The following is a 25,027-nucleotide window of genomic DNA, read 5'->3' on the forward strand; positions in this document are numbered from 1 at the left end:
AACCATGCAAATAGCAACACCTATTTGACAATTTTACACAGAACATAATTTTTTAAATCAAGCAAATGACAGGTGCTTTGGCTGGTTATTCAGGTCGCATGCACTTTAAGCAGGGACTGCAAACATGTCTGCTCTAATAGCCTACATTTAATCCATGCAAAGGCTCAAATGGCGTCAAATCGCTCGTCATATGTCAAAATATTAGAGTGAAACACTAGGCTCTTAGTGCGCGAGCTTGCGGTTTAGGACACAGCCCGAGCTGTAAGGGCAAAGCCTCGTGCTTGCTGCTGCACCTTGTGAATAATTCATGAGGTGACGTGCACTGCGGCGAAGAGCCCGTTTAGTTGAACAGAGGTGGGCGTGGTTTGTTTAAATTATGGCCATGACGCAAGCGGATGAGTTTTTAATCCGCTGCCGCAGCAGATCAGATGAGCGGCCGGGTAACACCGAGGAAGGGGGGGTGTGCAATCGGTCGGTCGGTCGGCAGAAAACGGTCCGTAAAATAACAATAACAAAAATAAAATAGCCACAGATTAATCCTAGTAATAAGAGTGTACACGCGGAGGACCGTGTAAGGACGATTTATCGGCGACCGAGACCCCCTACAGCTCCTCCTCTATACGCTGTATAGGAAGTTAAAGGTCACTCCGTCTGCGCGCTCCCGTTTTTGTTCTTGGGGGAAAAAAAGGCCGCGACTAATCGCGAGCTCCCGTTTTTATTCCCGTATTTTGACGCTAATAAATGGGTGATTACGGCTTCGGCTTGTTACAGACAGCAAGTCTCGACAGCAGCAGCGCGCTGTTCGGCGCATTCAGATCGTCCTATTCGAGCCTCTCCCCGGTCACCGGTGACCTCCTCCTCCCCACCGCCTCTCCGCAGTCTCTCTCACGCAGCAGCAGTACAGCAGCGTCCCCGCTCTTCCCGTCGGCCGCTGCGCCCCGGCGAATCATGCAGGATGAGCCCGCGGGGGTGACAGCCTCGCGGCGTCAGGTCCCGTCCACCGAGTCGAGCGACGAGGCCGGAAACGCGGCGGCCGAGCGATCGCCACCCACCGGCGGCTGCGACAACGGGACCGGCCTTAGCCACACGGACTACGACTTCAGCGACTTTAAGACCGGACAAGGCCGATTCGGTGCTGTCGCGTCACTACGTGACCTTGAGAGAGAGAGAAACGAAAATCAGCACACAGAGTCTGAGTGCGCCACGGAAGGCCCCGGGCAGCTCCCAGTGGACGCTCTGACCGATGTTGCGCCGCCATTGAGCGCATCCGTGAGTCCCAACAAGGTCCAGATCCGAATGGAGCCCACAAGTGCGCATCTCGCAGCTGCTTTTACGAGCCTCCCGCATCACGACACCACGGCTGCTTCACCCTCCCTGCCCGGGTTCGGTGCACCGTGGTCGGTGCACACGAGCTCCCCCCCTCCGCCTGTATCCAATAACGGGAGTCACATTATGCCTGGAACGGAACCCGATGGAGGATTCTACCCAGGAATCCCGTCCTCGGTGAATCCCGGCTTCTTTCAGAGCTACTCACCCGGTGTGAACGCGCACGGCTTCGGCGCTCCGTTCTCGCCGCAGATGGGCGGCGCTCCGCCGCAGCACGCGCCCAGCCGCCGCTCCCCGCTCAGCCCGCAGCATGGCACCTTCCTGCAGCAGAGAAACAGCTACAACCAGCAGCAGGTGACACAACAGACCACCTAGCGAGCCTCTTCCGAGGATGCGCAATATATCGTTTATTACCATGATATTAAGTTTCTATATCAATGCAAATCAGTGTATTCTGGTGCATATTTGAAGAGCGATATCTATCTATGTCGCTTTAATAATACATGCTTATTAACTACATTGTCAGACATTGCACAGGATCACTGTAAGAGGCATCAGAGCTACACGGTGTTGAGAAAAAAAACATATTGTTTTAAGTATATACATTTTTTCATTTTAATTAATTCAGTTCTGAAATTGTAACACGTCCACGTCACATTAAAGTCCACGTATAAACTCTTAGTATGGCAAAGCCCAGTACCGTCATACCGGTTTGGAATCAATATATCAAGCAGTCTGACTATATGTGCATGTTTTACTGGATAAGTAACAAACCATAATATTCAACTGACACAATCTTATAAAAAAGGTGTTTATATCAGCTACTGAAACTCATTACCATGTAATCATTACCATGATTACGATTAAGGAACACACCCTGACACAGAGTACGTGTAACTCTGAGGAAAGAAGTCTAGACCATATGTGTACGTGTAATTATATATATATATATATATATATATATATATATATATATATATATATATATATATATATATATATATATATATATATTTACCATATTGTGCATTCGTAGGCTGCTTTAGAGGGGTGGATAAGGATTAAAATCATAATTGTGTTGGAACCTGGCCAATCTGGCAACCTTTCATTTAATCAGCATCTTCATCTGTGCATAAGTACTGAATAATAGATCACAGGGCTTTTGTTAAGGGCTTTTGTTATTAAACTCAGCCAGTACGATTGTCCGACTATAATTATCGTGTAACCATCGACACGGTATATATTGTCAGTCTTTATTATTAGAAATAGATCATGCCATGAACTTGATGGCGGTCGAACATTGTGAGCTGGGATCAGCCTATCAGCATGGAAAGTGTGTGTGTGTGTGTGTGTGTGTGTGTGTGTGTGTGTGTGTGTGTGTGTGTGTGTGGTTAAACATCAGATAGCATGACAAATATTTATCTCAGTAATAATCTTCAAACTGCTTAATGTGTTCAGTAATGTGAGTTATTCAAGATTAGCAAACGTATTGCAAAGTAAAAGTTCGTTTTTTTAATTAATATAATTCCGTTACTTAATTGTATTAATGTTTTTAATTATTTAATTTATTTATTTATTACAAAACTTTACATTTCTTTGATAAAATTCTCTGTCCGTAGCAACGTCAGTACTTTGCTATTACACTTGCCATTACGATGTTATGTACAGGCTTCTAGGATGTGTGTGTGTGTGTGTTGTGCAGTGAGTGTGTGTAGTTGATTAAACCCATAATTACACTGGAGGGTTTCAGTTTGTTTTTCGGTTAATAGGAAAATAATTTTCAGGAGAACTTGTTCTTTAACGGCGGCCATTTTGTAAGAAGCTTGTTAGGTTTAAAGATATCAGACAGAAACCTGAACGCTTTTGCTTTCTGCAGTACAATCTATTTGTTATAAATGTGTAGAGTATCACAGGATGTTTGTGTGGGAGTTAATATACGGCTTGTCGTGGGTTCTGTCCGTCAGGGTTTGATTGGATTGGATTGGATTGGAATGAACATGGAGTCTGAGGTTAGGAAGGTGAAACATCATGACATATTATTGGTTAATATTATATTCTGCTCCCATTTCTACTTTGAGTTTTCATGCACTATTTAAGAACAACATGTTTTTTTTTTCCTCTCAGGTAACTGATAAGGGTAACATGACCTTGTTGAGTCCAGAATCACCACACATGGTCTCTGAACGTGTTTAGCAACATTACAGCCAACCTTAATGTTACTAAAAACTGTCAAATACATTACAGAATGTTCATATATTATCAAAAGTTAGCTGGATACGTCATAAAACAATAAATACATTCTTTTATAAGGCCTTAACGGCTGAATAACAAGCTAGTTATTTTTTTAGCGAGAATGTCATTCGGGCTAATACAACGACATCTTATCCGTGTTGTCAGCTAATTTCATTTAATGCTTTTTTTCTGGTATTGTTTTTCTCGTTGTTGTTGTTGTTGTTGTCTTGACACAAGTGAAGCGACATTTCCTTGTCGTTGTTGTCTGTCCATGATAAAATATGACTGAAATATTTTTTAAAAATTCTAAAAGTATATGATGTTTAGATATTATTTTGAAATGATTAAAAAAATGAAGTAAATAAGATTCATTAACATATTAGAAAATAAACCGTTATACTGTTTTATGGAGCTTATTTTTAGCTAAATTAGCCAGCTATTTGTTTTAAGCTAGCTATTTTTTAATGTAATACTTTTAGTGAACAGTTACATTTTTAATTAACAAATGACTAAAATATGACTTTCAACAAAGAAATAAAACTAAATTGGCATTTTTTATGGAGGTGTTAGCTTGCTGGCTAATTTAGTTCCATTTATTTTAGCATTTTAAACAATTAGCATTTGAATTTTAACATCAATGTTTCTTTTAAGAATAAACCTGCTGAAAATTGTTCTAAATCTATAGATTAGTCTTCTACCTTAGTCCACAATGAGCATGTTGTGAGTTGTGTTTTGTGAGTTGTGTTTTGTGAGTTGTGTGTTGTGTGTTGTGTTCAGAATCCAGGCATTACAGCTTATTGTGGAGGCAGCTCATGTTTTCGTTCCCATCGTCTAGACGGCGACATTATTATCAGTCATTTACTCCAAAACACTCATCTTGTCCACACACACACACACACAGCCTGGTTTCTAATTATACACACAAGGCACTGTAGGTTGTATAGTTGGGTGTGGTGAATATGCACAGTAGAGATGGGAAGAGTACACAGAGTGAAAAACCAACACACACACTCGTATGTAAACACACACACACACACACACACACACACACACACACACACACACACACACACACACGCACAGAGCTTACAGAGAGAACGCAAAAGTACACACTTTAATCTGTGCACATATTTGCACTTTATATAACCGGATATGTTTGGGTGTTTTTTCTGTGTGTGTGTGTGTGTGTGTGTGTGTGTGTGTGTGTGTGTGTGTGTGTGTGTGTGTGTGTGTTACCTGCGCAGAGAGGGTTTGCTTTTAAGCTTTTCTTGACTTCATACCCACCCACCCACACACACACACACACACACACACACACACACACACACACACATACACACTCATTAATATACACACCCATTCTGACTTGATACAGTTCATTGTGTTTCTTTTCCTTGTGTTCATTGTGTTTCTTGTCTCCCTTTTGCTATTCTGTGCCTTTCTGTCCACATCTTCATTCCTTTTTCCTCTTTATCCTTCTTGCTTTTCTATTTCTATTTCTATCTTTCCATTATTTTCTCTTCCTTGCTCTCCTTTTTTATTCTATATTCTACCTTTTCCCCTCCGCTCTGTTTTTTCTTGCCCTTCTCTTTCCCCACATTTCCCCTCCTCTTCTCTCTCACTCTGTCTCGGCTTGTCATGTTTTGCCATTTTTATTGCTTTTTTCTTAATGTATGTATTCTCTCCATCTCACTTAGTGTCTCGGTTCATTAGTGTAACGCTCTCTCTCTCTCTCTCTCTCTCTCTCTCTCTCTATCTATCTATCTATCTATCTATCTATCCATCTCTTTATCTGTCTTCACAGCCCCTGATGAAACAGTCTCTGTGGGGCAGCGGCTGGAACTCGGCGGGCGTGCCCTGGGGCAGGGACCATCGAGGGCGTGGTGTGGGAATGGCCATTCCCGTCTCGCTCGGCCAGATCTCACCCATGAAGAAGCCGTTTAGCAGCGGGAGCGTCATCGCCCCACCCAAGTTCCCACGCTCAGGGGCGTCACTCGTCCCCAAGACATGGAGTGATGACAACGTGTTCCGCACAGACAACAACAGCAATACACTGCTGCCTCTGCAGGTACAGACCATGTGTGTGTGTGTGTGTGTGTGTGTGTGTGTGTGTGTGTGTGTGTGTGTGAGAGAGAGAGAGAGAGAGAGAGAGAGAGAGAGAGAGAGAGAGAGAGAGAGAGAGAGAGAGAGAAAGGCTTCCTTATTTGCATATGAATGTGCATGAGCACCTGGATTCACTGGTCTGTATTCACACAGTCACCTGACAGAGCCTGTTTTATTCTTTTATCACACAGTATCACATTCCTGTGAAACTGCTTTCAGTAAAATAAACCTATATATTAAAACTCAGTAACAAACACTGTGTTATAAACTGTTTACTACATCAGCTGCATATCAGTAATCAGATTAACGTGACCCACCTCGGCCAAAGTAGCACACGGTTGCCTGCGACATGTCGTAATAATTATTACATAATCATCTTAAAGAAACGAATCGAGCTGACTGGGATTCTTTGTGGTGATCCGGGGAATCCGTGACATCCCTCAATTAAGCTGTAGAAGATGGATGGATGGATGGATGATGATGGGGTGCTATAACTTTTAAACCCTCTAAAAAATGACCAATTTCCAAGAACAATGGTGCCGGCACTCAATAAATTAATTCCCTAATTCTAGAAATAGCTTTTTCCGGTCACTCAGGAAGAGTCGATTCAGAGTCGAATCGCTTTCTAGAAGTGAACCGAGTAGAGATGGTCAATTTGATTCATCCTAGTGAGTCGAATCTTTTGATTCCGTCCATTTAAAAACAGCATGATTTCAAGAGGCAACTTCGAGTATCAGTCGAAAAAAAAACTTGTAGGATTCGGTGCATGGAAGTGACCGAGAAGGATTCGTTCACATAAAAGATTCGTTCAAAAATACTGATTCGTTCAAGAATGAAAAACCAGAAGAACAGGATGAAAGTGATGTGCATGAGATGTGGATAATAACAATAACAACAATAATAATAATAATAATAACAACAACAACAATAATAATAATAACAATAATAATAATAATAACAACAACAACAACAACAATAATAATAATAATAATAATTACAATAGTGATAAATTAACAATGAATATGTCATTATATCATGTTCACAATGCTCTCGAGAGCCCATCCACGAGCCTCAGTCTCGCAGACGACTTTTTCCTCATCCTCGATCTCGCTCCCTTCCTGCTCGTTGGAATTCCACACATTCCTCGTGTCCTTCCTTCCTGCCTCATTCTTCCGAACTGGGCTACATGCGTCATGGTTAGAGAAAGTGATCCAGGCACATCCAAGTGTCGGAAAGGAAGGGTTAGAAAGCTAGAAAGCTAAGCGAGAAAAAAAAACAACAGTGTGTGTGGAGTGTTTGATACCAAGCTACCAAACACTTTGCTAAACCGCTTACAGACCCCAGATGGCTTAAAAGCTGTCAGTAATAAAAACACGAGGCTCAGACTCCACACTTGTCTCGTCACATCATGCTCAGCGGCTTCTCACCAGTTATTTTTGGAGGCTGGTGCTAACGCTATGTATAGTGTTTCCAGGTAGTGCCTTAAATGCAGCGGTGAATGTTTAATAACAAAACAGTGTAGGAGGTTTAAAAGCATGCTAGAGAAGGGAAAAACAAAATGCCTGATTAGCCCTTTTATAGCTCCGTGTTTGTTAGCTTGCTAGCTAAATGTATAAACAGCCCTGCTACGTCAAACCAAACCAAGTCATGTTAGGTTTTATTAATGTTAGCTAATGTTAACAGCTAAGCTGCTGGTTCAGTATATTCAGTATTTAGGATGCTTGCTAATTTGCATCAATTGAGACAATATTTGATGCTAAGCGCAAAGCGGTTTGTATCGAGGGAGGGATTAAGTAGGAATAAGACAAGCAAGCTTTTCTCCACGGTGGTGTAAAAGCTTAAACGGGGCCAGTGCTAAAATGCTGAAGAAGAGGGATAAAGATCACGGCTGCTCTAGTGTGGTGGAGAGAGAGAGAGAGAGAGAGAGAGAGAGAGAGAGAGAGAGAGATGAAACACATGATACAGCCTTGAATGTCTTTTTTTTTCTTTTTCCGTTCATCGTGCCGTCAAAATCAGGAAGGTCTGTACATTAGAAATCTGTGCGCACCACTAGTACTGTGGTTCCCCTGCAACAAATGTTCAACAAACTGTTCTAGATTCAGGACACGTTTATGCAATTTATGAGATGTAGTCATTGTTAACGACGTAACATTATCCAGACCTGAGTTAAATCTGAAAAGTGGGACACGGGAAATGCGGTAAAATGATCAGACTTGTAGGAAGCAGACGGAGTCCTTAGTTATTTACGGTCCTGCTTGACACGTGCAAGCAAGTTTCCACATGCACACTGTCAGTATCCTGTGTGTGTGCGCGCGCGTGTGTGTGTGTGTGTGTGTGTGTGTGTGTGTGTGTGTGTGCGCAGTAAACATTCCCCTCACTGTCCACATGCATCGGTGGATTTTCTTTTGTCAGGATACCTTTCTGACATTTATAGCAAAGCAGAAAGAGATGTTAGCCAGTACACACACACACGCACACACACACACGCGCGCGCACACACACACACATTGTTACCGTCCATAAGGTCAGCGTTCCAGGAATAAAGGGGATCCACTTCAGCAGTGGTTATAAACATGTCGCTCACGTGAACCAAAGCAAAGCCGCACTTGCTAGGCTGAGACTGAAATTCTGTCAGTTCTGATACTAACACATCCGGAATTATCGTGTTATTTATTACATATCACATCAAATTTGCTTAATCGTTTTTATTTATGTCTTAAAAGCAACACATCATACTTTGTATTCATTTCTTCTTCCGTTTAAAGATGTGTAACACCAAAGAACAAGTTTGATCCTGTTACCGCTTATGTTACAGTAGCTATAAACCTGTGTGTATAAGCACTGGCACTGGAGACTCTAGAAGTTTTAGATAGTCATTTTATGTTTTTGTAAAAGCGTACATTCACTACACAAATCACTGGGTTCATCACGTGAATTCGTCCGAGCCGGAAAACTGACTCTGTATCTCTGTTGTTAGGATCGCAGCAGGATGTACGACAGTCTGAACATGCACTCACTGGAGAGCTCTCTGATCGACATCATCCGGGCCGAGCAGGACCCTCTGAAAGGTGAGCTTCACACTTCACACTTCCTGCTTCCTACTTCCTGGGCTCTCTGTTTATATAGAATATTTAGAATGCTTAGAATGTTTAGAATGCTGTCGTATCCTTACGTATTTCAGACGGATTAATAGGAGGCTCGGAAACATAGCCACTGATAACATCGTCGTGTTTAAGGCACAAAAAAATTCCACATGCTGATATTCTCAATCCATGCAGTGTTAAATATTTGTATGGGACTGAAACAATGCTGGCTTTTAATGTGTGTGTGTGTGTGGGTGTGGGTGTGTGTGTGTGTGTGTTGTCAAGGCAACAGGTTTTCTGTCTTCACTCTTTGTGTCGTTTCACCGATGAGATTTTTTTTGGTTCTCTGACTGACACAGTTTTTTTTGTTTAGCGTTAATTACAATAGACATCGGTATGAAGCCGCTTTACAGAAATCCCTGATGCAGGGTTAGATCCAGAAGGACAGAAAAACTCCCCGAGATGGCACGAGGAAGAACCTTTACAATAGAACCTAGTCTGAATAATATGTTCTGTTATTCCTGTCCGTGGAGTTTTCTAAAGATGCCATGGGAGCTCATCGTGGTGTGTCACTCAGCTCTCTGTGTTTGTGGTGTCTCTCTCTCTCGCTCTCTCTCTCTCTCGTCCAGGCCGCATGGGATGCCCACACCCTGGCGCCGATGGCCTGCTCATGCTCAATGGTAATTACATCAGCCAAGCACATCTTTCTGTGCTCCTTCCTTCTGACCCCATCATCTGTAACCTAATCACACTCTATTTTACACAGTATCTGTTTCCATTCCAGCGCCGAACTGCGTGTCATAGTTTAATACAGTCGTATGACATTACCAGCATCAGACAGATTTATACGTAACTTGCTAATCAGCCGATATTATACGAGGCGCATTAGGTGCTGGATACTACAACTTTAAAATGTTGGTCTTAAGACGAAACCTAAATTTTCCCTGAAAGTAGAAGACAAAATGTTGTCATTTCCATTTGCTAATAAAATGTTTGTGAGCGCAAGCAAATTAGCAAGCAAGGTGCGTATGCTAAAGTGAAACTAGAAGCAAACCGGCTAAGTCAAGCTAACCAGCAGATGAACACAAAGCCGTGCAGGAACCCGAAGAACAAAAGCAAAACCAGCTTGCAAACTAATTAGCGAAAAGAAACATGAGCGTGAAGGTGAACAAGCGAACGAAAGTTAAAACCAATATGCGAAAGCAAACCGAGTTTAAAGCAAAATAGGGAAAGAATAAAAAAAAACCTTACGAAGCATAACAGAAGCATAATAACAATCAGCGAACAAACCTTTAACCAGTAAATGAAAGCAAAGCAACGAACGAAAGCTAATCTGGCAGCTTGACTCGCGCTGACACGCCTGAATGTTTTGTTCTGTTTGATTGGTGTTGGTGGCTAGAACTGAGTGAGGCGATTAGAATATTAGGCCACGCCCACACACTGCCACGATCGGTCTGTTCGGTAAATGTAGCTGTGTTTTTTTTTTACTGTACATTTCTGACCTGATTTTCATTCACATAAAACCCCACAAGCGTTCGTTCTATTTTAAAAGCATATTCCTTTAAATAGCGCCACAAGCACATTTAGACATTTTATACGGGTCATAACGGGGTGGGGGGGGGGGTGTTTCAAGCAACCGCTTTTTATAGCATGGCCTTATCACTTGCAGCCACCTGGGGCCAGCGGGAAGGACTGTCCAAAGGTCGAAGGTTGAACTGGGGGGGGGGGGGGTGCTCATTGTATCCTAGTCTGGCTCCCTAAGCATCTGACAGAAAAATATTACAATCAAATTGAGCATAAAAACAAATCAAATTAGAGTAAAGTGCTTTTTCGTTATTAGACATCGAAGCTGTGGATCACGTGTCGTCACTCCGAAGTCTGAAAACCTCAATGTGATTACTCCGGTGCACTGCACTGTAACAGCACTTACTCCAGATCAGATCAGATCTCCATCTTCAGATGACTTTTTCATCCTTCAGTGCTGTTTTATGAAATAGATATGAATTAGATTGATCAGTGCAGGGCTTTGCTTTAGTGTGTAGTTTCTCTATAATATTTACAAACCTTTATAATAGTTACACAGTGTGCAGGATGCAAAGTTAGTTAGGATGCGATCGCGAGTGAAATTTCTTCACAATCCCAACAAAATGCTAGCGCTTATTTACGGCACAAGGGGTTACGTCCCAATGTGAGAATTCAGACGTAAAATAATTCATCATGTTCCTTAATATTTGATGTTGTTTTTTTCCGTCCTGCGCTACACGCAACAACACACAAGGTTTCTGTGATCGTACAAAGCTTGCGGTACGAGCCACGCTGTTCCGTCTCTGATTGGATGTCTGTCGCTAAGCAGCTAACAGCGCATTGTTTCACACTGTACACGTCTCACACGGCAGTGTAGGGTTAACGCTGTACTTCTTTAGAGCAGCTTCTACATTATGTGTGAAACGCTCCTGTACCCGGGATTAATGACCAGGTTTAGAACAGTAACTTTCAGATGTCCAACGACTAAACAATGTGCACTGTACAATTATTTACCACACTAATACACAGTTTTAATCAGTGACGTAAAAAATAAATACATAAATAAACGCTGCTTTATTATCGTGGCTCTGCTTCAGTATTCCACCAGACGGCTTTAAAGACAAATGGAACATTCCGTAGATCAAGAGTCAAGAGCTCCGACCAAAAAAAATGAGAATCCAGAGAACTTCCGTATCTATCATGCGACCAGTTAAGGAAATCCTGCACCAGCCAATCGGCTTTCTCGTCACTCGGAGAGTTTGGCCTAACAATTCTTGTCCATTTATAGCAGAGCGGAGCGTCTGCTTCAGCTGAGACACTCGCTTCAGATCCAGTCTGTATTTTTAGCGCTTTACTCTGGCAGGGTTTATGTCAGAAGCAGCTGCTTTCTTTCTTTCCTAACGAGAGATCCTCTGTGTGTGTGTGTTTGTGTGTGTGTGTGTGTGTGAGAGAGAGAAATGAACACAAAGCCAAAGCAGAGATGAAGGAAATTAAAACATCTAACAGACACAACGCTCAGAGCGACACACGGCCGCTAACTTCTCACAGGAAAGAAGCAAATACAGCCCCAAGCAGCAAACTAGGCCCTTATCACTGTTTATTCACATGTATGTTAGCATAAAGGTGTGGAATATGTTCCAGGAAAGCGTTTTGTTTTCAAAGCAGCTTGTTTTTTCTTTTCTCTTTACACACACACACACACACACACACACACACACACACACACACACACACACACACACACAGACTCACCAGTTTGTCACATGACTGACGAGGTCACATGTGCATGAGCATTCAGGCGTGGTCATGTGACCGGCTGCACGATGGTGGCTCATATGACCTGTGTGTGTGTGTGTGTGTGTGTGTGTGTGTGTGTGTGTGTGTGTGTGTGTGTATATATGTGTGTGTGTGTGAGAGAGAGAGAGATGTTTTTGATTACCTTTAAAGTTAAGCTTCACCAAACTCCGGCAGGTTTTCTGGAATATCCTAAAGCGATCAATATTCTCTTCTGTTTATCGCTAACATCTATCCCTTCTCTAACGAGCAAGTCTGAGGCGAAAAATTAGCTTACAAAACAGTTGGACAGTTGGACAAACTCCAAATAAAATAAATATACACGGATAATTGGTGAGATGTGAAAAGTTTTCCAAAAAATATGGGGTGTGTTGATGGCAGCCATGTTGTTACATGTTATTATTGGAGCTTTACCTCAGAAAAACAGCAAACACTACAAGATGAAAAAAAAACCAAGATGCTTATTCCAATCCTGTGGTGATGGTTAAGGGTTTCATCAGTGGCTCCTCTGTGATGTTGGGAAAACTGAAGCTTGTAATGTTCCCCTTTCTTCCTTGCATTTATATGTTTGTATCGAGTGTACTGTGTGTCCCGAGTGTACAGTGTGTACAGTGTGTCCCGAATGTACCGTGTGTCCCGAGTATACTGTGTGTCCCGAGTGTACAGTGTGTCCCGAGTGTACCGTGTGTACCGAGTGTACAGTGTGTACAGTGTGTCCCGAGTATACTGTGTGTCCCGAGTGTACAGTGTGTCCCGAGTGTACCGTGTGTCCCGAGAATACTGTGTGTCCCGAGTGTACAGTGTGTCCCGAGTGTACAGTGTGTACAGTGTGTCCGAATGTACCGTGTGTCCCGAGTATACTGTGTGTCCCGAGTGTACCGTGTGTCCCGAGTGTACCGTGTGTCCCGAGTGTACTGTGTGTCCCGAGTGTACAGTGTGTACTGTGTGTCCCGAGTGTACAGTGTGTCCCGAGTGTACCGTGTGTCCCGAGTATACTGTGTGTCCCGAGTGTACAGTGTGTCCCGAGTGTACCGTGTGTCCCGAGTATACTGTGTGTCCCGAGTGTACAGTGTGTACTGTGTGTCCCGAGTGTACAGTGTGTGCCGAGTGTACCGTGTGTCCCGAGTATACTGTGTGTCCCGAGTGTACAGTGTGTCCCGAGTGTACCGTGTGTCCCGAGTATACTGTGTGTCCCGAGTGTACAGTGTGTACTGTGTGTCCCGAGTGTACAGTGTGTCCCGAGTGTACCGTGTGTCCCGAGTATACTGTGTGTCCCGAGTGTACAGTGTGTACTGTGTGTCCCGAGTGTACAGTGTGTCCTGAGTGTACCGTGTGTCCCGAGTATACTGTGTGTCCCGAGTGTACAGTGTGTCCCGAGTGTACAGAGTGTACAGTGTGTACAGTGTGTACAGTGTGTACAGTGTGTCCCGAGTGTACAGTGTGTACAGTGTGTCCCGAGTGTACAGTGTGTCTCGAGGGTACAATGTGTCCCGAGTAAACTGTGTGTCCGGAGTGTACAGTGTGTACTGTGTGTCCCGAGGGTACAGTGTGTCCCGAGTGTACAGTGTGTCCCGAGTGTACAGTGTGTACAGTGTGTACAGTGTGTCCCGAGTGTACAGTGTGTACAGTGTGTCCCGAGTGTACAGTGTGTACAGTGTGTCCCGAGTGTACAGTGTGTACCGTGTGTACCGAGTGTACAGTGTGTCCCGAGGGTACAGTGTGTACTGTGTGTCCCGAGTGTACAGTGTGTACTGTGTGTCCCGAGGGTACAGTGTGTCCCAAGTGTACAGTGTGTACAGTGTGTCCCGAGTGTACAGTGTGTACCGTATGTACAGTGTGTACCCTGTGTACAGTGTGTACCCTGTGTACAGTGTGTACTGTGTTTTCAGTGTGTGCTGTTTGTGTTTGTGTACATGAGTGAAAAGTCAATTTAATTTTAATAAATTTTTGTTTTCTCAAACTGTAACTTCCTCTGTGTTTGTCATACGTTTAAGCACGAGGTTGAATTCTGGATTCTGATTGGTCGGAACGTATCGAGGGACTGATGCAGACACAACATTTTATGCAAAAAATATATTAGCATAAGTGTGTATTTAATAAAAAATTATTTAATAATTATACTAATTATTATATAGTAGTAATTATATAAAATATATAAAAGTAATATTATTAGTAATATGTAATAATTATATTATATCTTAATTATTATTCATTTACAAAAATAATAAAATTAAGAAAGTCTTCGGCTGTATATTTCTACCGAAAAGGTTTAGCCTGGAAGAGACTTAAGTTTCTTATGTTTCTCAAAAGTCAGACACCCGAACACACCTCGGCTTATGAACGTCTGGGTGAAACAGCAAACGTGTGAAATTGATTTTTTTCTTCAAACTAAACGTTTCAGCTTTTTCTACTCTGTTTTGTTTACATGCAGCGAGGAGTTACGGCAGACGACGAGGTAAACTCCACATCCTGCACCGTCTTTGTCCCTCCACCATGCTCTTATCTTTCTTACCCCATACTCTGGGTCAGCTGTTAAAATCTCCACCACCACCACCACCACTGATTGGGTGGTTAGATTCAATTCAGCCAATCAGGGCTTGTTTATCACGTGACCCAAAATCAACATAAACATACGTCATCACAGGTGTCGTTAGAGCGATGGAACAATTCCCGTTTGTTTATTCATGTTTATCTTTATCTTTTCTCTAGGACGCTCCTCACTCTTTCCGATTGACGACGGTCTCCTTGACGACAGCCACGGCAACCATGGCGTACACGGAGTTCTGGGGTCTTCCGGTTATCCGCATCAGAACGGCGAGCGCATTGAGAGGTTCTCGCGGAAGGTGTTTGTGGGCGGTCTGCCCCCCGATATAGACGAAGGTGATCGAGTGTCAGATTGTTTACGGACTTTACAGATTAGTCAAACATTTTCTTAACGTTTTCTGTCTCTGTACACATGCAGATGAGATCACATCCAGTTTTCGCCGCTTCGGTCACCTGGTGGTTGATTGGCCACACAAGGCAGAGAGCAAATCCTACTTTCCTCCAAAAGGTAATGAGAAATATTAATAATAATAATCATAGTACTACTAATAGTTTTTGTCATTATCACACACACACACACACACACACACACACACTGCTTACTTTCTTATACACACCATCCCTATCTTTATATTATCTCTTACTATCTGTGCGTTCTGTTCCTGTGTACGTTTTTAGCACGTGCGGTTTTTAATCTTCGTTCTTTTATGTATTTATGTTAAAGCTCAGGTGTGTTCGGTCTCGTCGACAAAGCGCCTGCTGGGTGGCTGCAGGTTTACATTCCAACCAAACTGAAGCCACACCTGAGTCTACTGAAGGCACTGAGATCAGCTGACTAACCAGGGCTCGGGTGTGGCTCCTGCAGGATTGGAATGAAACCTACACACACACACACACACACACACACACACACACACACACACACACACACACACACACACACACACACACACACGTACAGTAATGAATGAAAAAGTGTGATGGTTGGCAGATTTGATGATTTACTAAATGCAGTGTTCAGTTTTCCTTAAGAATAAAAACAGGCTTTTATCAGTTGACCATGAGTTCAATTACGTTTCTAGTAGATTAGCTTGTAGCTTATGTATTCTCTCTCTCTCCCTCTCTCTCTCTCTCTCTCTCTCTCTCTCTCCCTCTCCCTCTCCCTCTCTCTCTCTCTCTCTCTCTCTCTCTTGCTTTGTCTGTCCCTTCTCAGTCTCTCTCTGTCCCCTTTCTCTCTGTCTCTCTTTCTCTCTCGCTCTGCCTGTTCTCTCTTTCTGTCACCCTTGCTTGTTCTCTCTCTCTCTCTCTCTCTCTCTCTCTCTCTCTCTCTCTCTGTCTGTCACTTTCTCTTTCTTTTTGTCTCTCTCTCTCTTTTTCTCTGGCTCTCTTGATCTTCCCCCCTCTGTTTTTCTATCTCTCTCTCTCTCTCTCTCTCTCTCTCTCTCTCTCTCTCTCTCTCTCACCTTGGCAACAACAAATACCTGTCAATCACAATATTTTAGATCACTTGAAAAACTGGTGGATTCAGGACGTGTTGAAGGAATGAAGGGCAGATGTTATTATTCTAACATCTTTTTGTTCTCACTTCAAGGTTATGCCTTCCTGCTTTTCCAAGAAGAGAGCTCGGTGCAGGCGCTGATCGAAGCCTGTATGGAGGAAGACAACAAACTCTACCTGTGTGTGTCCAGTCCCACCATCAAGGACAAGCCCGTGAGTCCCAAAATACGCCTAGTTTACTAGAACTATCTGCCTGAAAGCAGTGTTCTAATAGAAGCGAAATATTCATAAACACCAGTAATAAGAACAACAATAATAATGAATAACATTTATTATACGAATAAGGAATTATATTATATTATAATGAGTTACATATTAATATATTTTACAATGCGGCTCAAAGTGAAAGGAAACGAAGGCATGAGTACAAGCAGCATGAAAAATTGACGGAAAATTGATCGCATTAAAAATAAAGAATTCTTAAAAATAAAAAAACACAGAGATGATAAAATAAATAATCTATTCATATTCATCTATATATATATATATATAATTTTTTAGATTTTTTCCCCCACTGTACAGAAAATTTAATTTCTATTTCAATTGTATTTATGGATTATTCTGTTTTTGTTTCAAAGTTTGAGAATTTCAAACCGAATCTATTTATTTGTTTGTTTGTTTGTTTATTCATTCATTTATTTATTAATTAATCATTGAATCATTAAGATAAATTATCAGTAAAGATTATTTGAGGGAGGCACAGAGGAGTTTGTTTGTTTCCGTACTCAACATACAGTATGACACCATTAAAGCGCCGCATTACTGTAGAACAGCACAAGACATTAATACACACTCGATTCCGTCGCTTCTTTCGGGGATCAGGACTTCCTGTTCCCATTTCTCTGAAGAAGTGAATATTTTGTATTGTTAATAGTGTTGATAGTGTTAATGTCAGGGTGTGGATCGACCTAAGGACACCCTTTGGCAGACAGCCTTATCCAGAGTGACTTACATTTATCCCTTTGTTTAATTTTTTTGATACAATTGAGGGTTAGGGGCCTTACTCAGGGGCCCAGCAGTGGCAGCTTGGTGGACCTGGGATTTGAACTTACTGTATTCCAATTTGTAGTCCAGTACCTAAACCGGTAGATTACCACATCTACATGTCCTCCCTGTGTCTGAAGATTTTGCGGATGCATGTAGGTGTGTGTGTGTGTGTGTGCGTGTGTGTGTGTGTGTGTGTGTGTGTGTGTGTGTGTGTGTGTGTGTGATTAATTGTGGTCTGACATCCACGTGTTTTCAGGTTCAGATCCGCCCGTGGAACCTGAGTGACAGTGATTTTGTGATGGACGGCTCTCAGCCTCTCGACCCTCGCAAGACCATCTTTGTAGGCGGAGTTCCTCGTCCTCTGAGAGCAGGTAACACCTTCAGGCTTTTCACTGATTTCAAAAGGAGCCTAAAGGTGTCGAGACGCCTCGTTGGAGACGTATATGATCTTGTGTTTGGGATGACTTGTGTACACGTGCAACCAGAGCCGAGCCCATCGTCATCTCCATCAGTGGCACGGCTTTAAGATGGGATTGCTTTAAAGCTGGATTAAGACTCATTCCTTGTCAAGCCAGGCCGCAAACGTATTTTCGTTAACAGGCCGTTTTGTTTGCTCATGAAACGGTCTGATAATAATAATTTTATATTACAACAACATTTCCAAGCAAAATAATCCTGATTTACTGAAACTATCCTGGCATTTTTTGGTCTGACGGCGCCTCCTGGTGGTACACGGCGTTCAAGCCCTACAATAAATACGACTCGTTGTATATTGTTCAGTCCCTTTCAGTCTTTTTTGTGACTGTTGTGGCAAAGATTGCTTGATTTTTTGGGTCTTTTTTCAAAATGTGAATCTTCTTTTAAACTCTGCAGTTGAGTTGGCGATGATCATGGACCGTCTGTACGGCGGCGTGTGTTACGCCGGGATCGACACTGACCCCGAGCTGAAGTACCCGAAAGGGGCGGGCCGAGTGGCCTTCTCCAATCAGCAGAGCTACATCGCTGCCATCAGTGCCCGATTCGTCCAGCTGCAGCATGGAGACATTGACAAACGGGTAAGAAAACCGATCCGAGCTCATGTGGCTGAATACTGAAATAATCTGTAGCAAATTTGACCTTTGATGAATCATCCACGTAAGTCTGCAAATATGATAGACCACTGACTCAAACCTCAGCCGTAACTGACCTGGCTCTCCAAATATTATTTTACAATCTCAAACTCAGCATGCTGACGCAGTGCAAATAAAAGATTTAAAAACGTCAACAAAAATCTTATTATAGCAGAGCAACTATTTCCCTAGTCATTGCCGTTCCTCTTACCAGACGGCCTCATTACACTTCGTCTCCTACAGCGGCAGCCGTGACTCAGCTACGATTTAACAAACAAAGAAAAAGGAAGTACGGCAGAATTTGAGTATATACGTTTACTAAAGAAATCTCCGGCATCAGTGCTTTGAAAATGACAGTTTGGAACATTTATCTGCATAAATAAAATCATTTTAAGAGAAAAAGAACAACAGACAGTGGTGATGAAATGACTGTTTATATAACTGCTGGAGCGTAAGCGATAACATGAACCGACTTCCACAGCATTTAATGTAGCTATTAAAGGATAAAAACGAATCGTTTCCATTTTGTCAGGTTGTGTGCTTTTCCGGAAAATAATAAGCTACTAAAAAAAAGTAATTCCAGTTTGCTTTGAGTCACGTTGTTACACAAAGTTTGTTATTCCTGTGGTATCATCTTCCATGTTTGTAGCAGAGCCGTGATATTCACCAGTGAGCAGTTGATCTCAGTTGAATTGTGTCTCGTATCAGGTGGAGGTGAAGCCCTACGTTTTGGACGACCAGCTGTGTGACGAGTGTCAGGGGGCTCGCTGTGGAGGCAAGTTCGCGCCCTTCTTCTGCGCAAATGTCACATGTCTGCAGTACTACTGCGAGTTCTGTTGGGCAAACATCCACTCGCGTGCTGGTCGAGAGTTCCATAAGCCGTTGGTCAAAGAGGGAGCCGACCGGCCGCGCCAGATTCACTTCCGCTGGAACTAACAAACCACCAGGAAACAAAGCGCCGCCTTCGAGCCTGTGCTATCAGTATAGATCACCTAACAGTATATAGAGATCTATGGATATATTTATCTTTATCTTTTGTAGCAGCCAGAAACACTACATGCCTCATTCGTTTCACCAAATCACACACTTTTCTCCTCTACCCTATCCTCAGTCCCTACATCTCAGGCCTTTGTAGTACTTCGGTATTTAGTTTAGTTTTTTTTTTTTAGGAAAATAACAGAAGAGTTTTTTTTTTTTTTTCGAATTATTTTTATATGTCAGATTTAACAAGTAAATATGAGAATGTCTTTTGCATGAGAGGGCAGTCTGTCTGTCTGCCTGCTGCTAAAAAAAAACAAACAAACAAACGAGAAAAAAAAAACGCTGAGGGCAAAGTGCGCAATCGTCTCTTGATAAACACTTGATGTGATTCTGGGGAGCCCCATCGTCATCGGGAAAAACGCAAACTCGTGCTGAACTAGGAGCGGAGATATCAGTAAGCTCCCCTGCTGACATAGAAACCTGCCGAGGGTCCTTACCAAAGGTAGCGAAAAAAGTAATATTCTCACCTTTATTATGTCAATTTTGAAAAGGTTTTGGGGAAAAAAAAAAACAAATCTAATATGCGCTATTTCAAAAGTAGTCAATCAGCCAGGAGCAAAAATCTAATCAATTAACAAACCAAATTTTTTTTTTCCACAAATATTTCTATATATTTCTGAGGCAGATTATTGTTATCATCATGCAGCTCACCATCTTGGACAACACATTTTTTTTCCTTATCACAGTTTATCATTCATCCCCCTTCGGCTCAATCGGCTAAAGTTTCAGAGCGTAAATGTAGCTGGACTCTATGTATGAAATAAAACACAACAGGACATGTTGCTCTAGGAAAAGAACCACTGACCGCTGTTTTTTCCCACGTTAACGTCATGTCTTGTCGTGTTTTATTCCAAGCATGGCGGTGTTTTATTTATTAAACAATGACACACTGTAGGTTTTATCCAATCCAAGTTACATATAATGTTGCAGAACGTAATCAAAGCAGGTTTGTTCATGTTAACACTTACGTTTGAGCAGCAATAGATTTTTTTTATTCAACGTCGAGCTTGTCTTGCTAATCGACTTCGTTTACACTAAACGAAAAACACCTTCAATTTCTTTCCAGCCCGTCCCTTTAAGAGGTTTAAAAAAATTCAAAAACAAAATTTTAATTTCTTTAATTGGCCTGACTAATAGCTTATTGCTAACGCCTGTGTCACATTTGAATCTCAAGCGAGGTATATGATAAGCTTTGCTGCTATAACTTCTTGTTGCGATTATATAACGCCATTATTACGTATAACTCACGCTTGCGTGTGTCTTTGCATCGTTTGCATGCGTTAGGCTTCTAGAGCGAGAAAGACACACGGGATTCAATTTATCACTCATGTCAATATGTAGCACGAGAGATTTAAAAAGATATTTTCTCTCAAGTGCAAGATACTATCGCTAACGGTAAGCATTAAAGAATATTGTGTCGAAAATGCGTACTAAACACCTTTGCATGCTTCGAGATGGTCATTTGTTGACACAAATAGCGTCATTAGCTTTTCGGTTAGCGCTATTTAGTGTATCACTTAATGAAGAATCAGTGTGCCGTATAGTGCTCTTGTCCGTCTTTGTGTGTGTGTGTGTGTGTGTGTGTGTGTGTGTGTGTGTGTGTGTGTGTGTGTGTATTCATGTCAGTATTTAGATTAGAAATAATGTACATAGCGGAACGTTTCACCATCGCTAGTTTCGGTGCTCCTGTCACTCACGCAGGTCAGCTGTTGCTAGCTGAAAATTATTTATAAGCCCATACATATGACTTTTTTTTCTTTAACAAAATCAATGGAATACAATTTGAATTTGAAAATTGACTCAAAAAGAAGAAAGAAAGAAAAAGAAATGTTATATTCGATAGCTCCCTGATCTTTTTTTTTACTACACAGAGGAGCTGTGGATGCTAGGGTTTTACTAGCATTCATGCTAACGTGATTGTTGAACAGAAAACTCAACTCACTGAATACTGAGTCAAAAAAAGAATCGCTAGAAAGTTAAAACATCATATCTAGCGTATTCATTAGCTAGCTGATGGTTTTTAACACACATATGAGCTAATGTAACCAGGATGCTAGTGTTTTTTTTTTTGTTTTGTTTTTTATTCCTCAGAGTTCTTGTTAACACTGCTGATGAAACTTTGTTGTTCACTGGACCATTCAACTTGACTTAATAACTACAGAAGTTCAATAGCAAGCTAAAAGGATAATTAGCCCAGGTAGCTTGCTTCATAGCCTGAAGGACAGAACATCGTAGCTTATCGTAGCCTGAAGGACAGAGCATCGTACTTATGCTACGCTATATTCTGCGTATTTTGAACGTTGCGTTTGTAAAACATTGTGCAGAGGTGCCAATATATTTACATGTTCAGCCTAGCGTTTTTGTTTAGATTTTTGTCCACTTGCTAGGTACCAGACAATTATGATTTTCATTATTGTCTTGCGCTTATCTTATAGTTTTGTTTCAAAAAGCAGACAAAAAAGATATTTTAATATATTTGGATATATTTTATATACTAGGATTTTCTCAACGTTGACACCTCTGCATCATGCGAAATAAACAACCAAGAAAGTTCTCATTACGAGGAATACTCAAACCTCCTTCATCCAGTGAGACTACACTGTGTGAAAAACGACTATCAAGAAACGAGGAGAGATCGTTTCTCAAACGGACGATGTTCTAGCGGCGTATTAACCGTAGCCCTAACTAGACATCAGTCGTAGCTTTAGCTGTGTAGCTACCCGAGCGTGCGGAGCTGATATTTGTCTTTTGTGATGGATGTTGTTCTCGTCTTCTTCTTCTTCCACACTGTTGACAAATAACTAAGCAGAGACGTCGAGTAGACTTAGTACAGGCACACATGGACCTAAAAGAAGGATTTTTAAGTTTTCGATTAAAAGCAACTCAGTAACTTGATATATTTTTGTTTGTAGTTTTCTGCACAAATTTTCTTTGTTTCGTCTCTGTAATGAAGTGCAACTCTGTGACAGTGTTAGGGACAATCTGTGGACGCCGGCCGGCGATCTACACCACGTTTCGGTACTGTACTCAATGTAGTCTCTCTCTGTGCATCTAGCTAATCTAGCTAGAGTCCTTTCTCGCCGTGCTTGTGGCGTTGGTAATATGTTCAGTGCCCTTTGTGTGCTCAGTGACCTTGATTTGCATCTGTTTGCGTTTTTATTGTTATTAACTATTTATTGTTGAATATTTATTCACGTCTGTCGTCACACGATCACGTGCACTACTGTACTCTACGTCCATAGCACATCGATGTTATCGGATCGATACTGAAGTCTACTGTACACTCCAACACACACACACACACACACACACACACACACACACACACACACACACACACACACACACAAATTTACACCTTTATTCACGTTTTATTTAGCGTCTTTGAAAAACTACCTTTTTATTAACTATACCAGATTATTTAAAAAATGTTTATTCGTGCTAACTTATTTGAAATTTGGTGCACACAATAGAGTGTGATTGAGTCGTATCTATTATGGGATGTGAACGATGGTTGAAGAGAGAAGAGAGAAAAAAAGACCCGTGTCCCGAATGAGATGAAGGAACGTTCTAATAGTGTCACGTAATCCCTTTAACACTGCTGTAGCTGGACATTGTGCTCAGTACTATGTCCTCTCTCTCTCTCTCTCTCTCTCTCTCTCTCTCTCTCTCTCTCTCTCTCTCTCTCTCTCTCTCTCTCTCTCTCTCTCCCCCGATATTTTTTTCTGTTTTGTTTTATCTCTCCTTGTCTTTTGTACGAAGTCATATTTATTTCTATTTTTGTAGATTGGATTGTATTTTTCTATTTCACTTATTCATCGCCCCCCCCCCCAATTATTTATGATTCATCAGGTGGAAATATATGAGAAGAGAAAAAAAAACACGTTCAATCAAACCACCCATGCAATGACGTGTACAGTCTTAGATTCGTTAATATATAGTTGCTTTTGAACATTTTAATGTGATTTAAACCTAATATATTGAGTTATTTTATTATATATTTTGAAGGTTTTTTTTAATATTATTATTATTATTATTAATTTTTATGGAAAACACTTGAGCCTCTCCGTCTCTCCCCCTCACTGACGTGCAGAAACTTGAACACACTTTGAAAGGCTGACTAACCTCGGATCTGTGTCGTGTCGTGCAATACCGTTTCTAACGTTTGTATAAAAGAATAGTGAGAATTACAGTGTATACCTTTTTAAACGCAGATTTATTTTTGTCATTGCCTATTTTGCAGAGTTCCGATTCACGGTTGTCATTTTTTTATGGTCGGAAAACTAAAAGACAAACCCCTTTTTTTCATTGCGACTATTTTTAAAAAAAAAAACAAAAAAAAAACAAGAAAGAACAACAACAACCCAGATCTCTTTGTAACGATGTAAATGATTGTAGTTTATTTTGGATAGCGTTTTTGCTAAGAAAAAAAAAACAAAGGAGACTTTTTCATGCATTTCTATTTCATTTCATCTTGTTTTATCCTTTTTTTTATTTCACTTTAATAGTGTCGAAAAATACTTGGAATAATTTTCATACATGTCATTAACATTATTTTGTATTTTTATGTGGAGATATATAAATATCTAATTTTATGATGCTAATTGCTAAGATGTTATTCATTTGAATTATTTTTCAAGATGAGATCTTTGTAATATCGTTAATGTTACTAGTTTCTAAATCAGAGTTTGTGTACAGATCTGCTCGAGCGGTATATGAAGTGTTCAGATTGTAATTATTACTGAATGGATCTTTGATATGCAAAATGAATATGACATTGATTTTTATTTAGGTATGGTTATTACTATTATATTATTAATATTATTATTATTATTATTATTTTTTGTATTTAAATGGGGTGTTGATTCCAATCTTTTGTTTCGTATTTCAGTTTGATGAATAAAGAGATGTTCTGTTCGGACACAGCTGGAGCCTTTACATGTTCATTTTAATATCGAAGTTTGCTGGGGACTTGAATTTAAAGACAAATTGGGGGAAAATAGTATATGGTTATATGTATGCACCAAAACAAATATAAATTAGACTAGGTTTAAATAATTAATAATAATAATATGGTACTAACAATAGAAATATCAGTACACAAGCATTTATGAATTCTATAAATTATAATTCTATAAAATATGAATATAATATAAAAATAAATGAAAGACCAACATTGCCAGGCCAAAATACTCGAGTAAACAACCAACACAGCACAACATTCAGATATTTAGTTTAAGAGATTTTGTCTAAATAAGAACTCATTTAATTAGCTAATTAGTTAATATGTTATAATAAGTAAATAGACTCAGCTAAACGCATTTGCGTTCAAACCCTTTTTTAGTTAAATTGTACTAGACCAAAGATCCATTATATGTTCCAAGTATGCTGTGTTTATTGATATCTGTGTGGAACAAAACACATGCTATAATAGTTAAAATCATATAAAATCATTACATTTACATTTACGGCATTTAGCAGACACTCTTATTCATAGTGACTTTCAACTGAGCAATTGAGGGTGCCTTGCTCGGTGGCCCAGCAGTGGCAGCTTGGTTCTGGAGTACAAACCCATGACCTTCCAATCAGTAGTCCAACACCTTAACCACTGAGCTTCCACATCCCACTATCGTTAAGGATAGGATGGTGTAAGTGTAGGGTCTGTAGCTGAATCTTTTTCTAAGATCTTTTTTTTCTATTTTAGAAGAAAGTTCCTGCTAGCTATTG

The 25,027-nt window shown here is 41.0% G+C and overlaps 1 protein-coding gene and 1 long non-coding RNA gene across 5 annotated transcripts; one reads left to right on the plus strand and one right to left on the minus strand.

The window, feature by feature from the left end:
* The first annotated feature begins 357 nt into the window (after positions 1 to 357).
* On the plus strand, positions 358 to 23,739 carry cpeb2 (cytoplasmic polyadenylation element binding protein 2). Of its 4 annotated transcripts, XM_047806990.1 has the most exons (11): positions 358 to 1,680; positions 5,363 to 5,626; positions 8,639 to 8,729; positions 9,374 to 9,424; positions 14,494 to 14,517; positions 14,772 to 14,942; positions 15,025 to 15,114; positions 16,198 to 16,316; positions 17,407 to 17,521; positions 18,024 to 18,205; positions 18,968 to 23,739. In XM_047806990.1, exons 1-11 carry the CDS (start codon positions 742 to 744, stop codon positions 19,193 to 19,195), a joined length of 2,274 nt encoding a protein of 757 aa, XP_047662946.1. In that variant the 5' UTR covers positions 358 to 741; the 3' UTR covers positions 19,196 to 23,739. The 4 variants fall into 4 exon arrangements, with proteins under 4 accessions (XP_047662946.1, XP_027000418.2, XP_047662947.1 ...); XM_027144617.2 differs by lacking the exon at positions 14,494 to 14,517; XM_047806991.1 differs by lacking the exon at positions 9,374 to 9,424.
* Positions 6,702 to 12,581, minus strand: LOC125140032. The gene is made up of 3 exons (XR_007139239.1): positions 12,477 to 12,581; positions 12,021 to 12,108; positions 6,702 to 6,919 (listed from the first exon to the last, which is right to left on the minus strand). It is a non-coding gene; the product is annotated as an uncharacterized LOC125140032 (long non-coding RNA).
* Positions 23,740 to 25,027: the final 1,288 nt, after the last annotated feature.

This window comes from Tachysurus fulvidraco, chromosome 23 (genome assembly GCF_022655615.1).
Source record: "Tachysurus fulvidraco isolate hzauxx_2018 chromosome 23, HZAU_PFXX_2.0, whole genome shotgun sequence".
NCBI classification, from domain to species: Eukaryota; Metazoa; Chordata; class Actinopteri; order Siluriformes; family Bagridae; genus Tachysurus; species Tachysurus fulvidraco.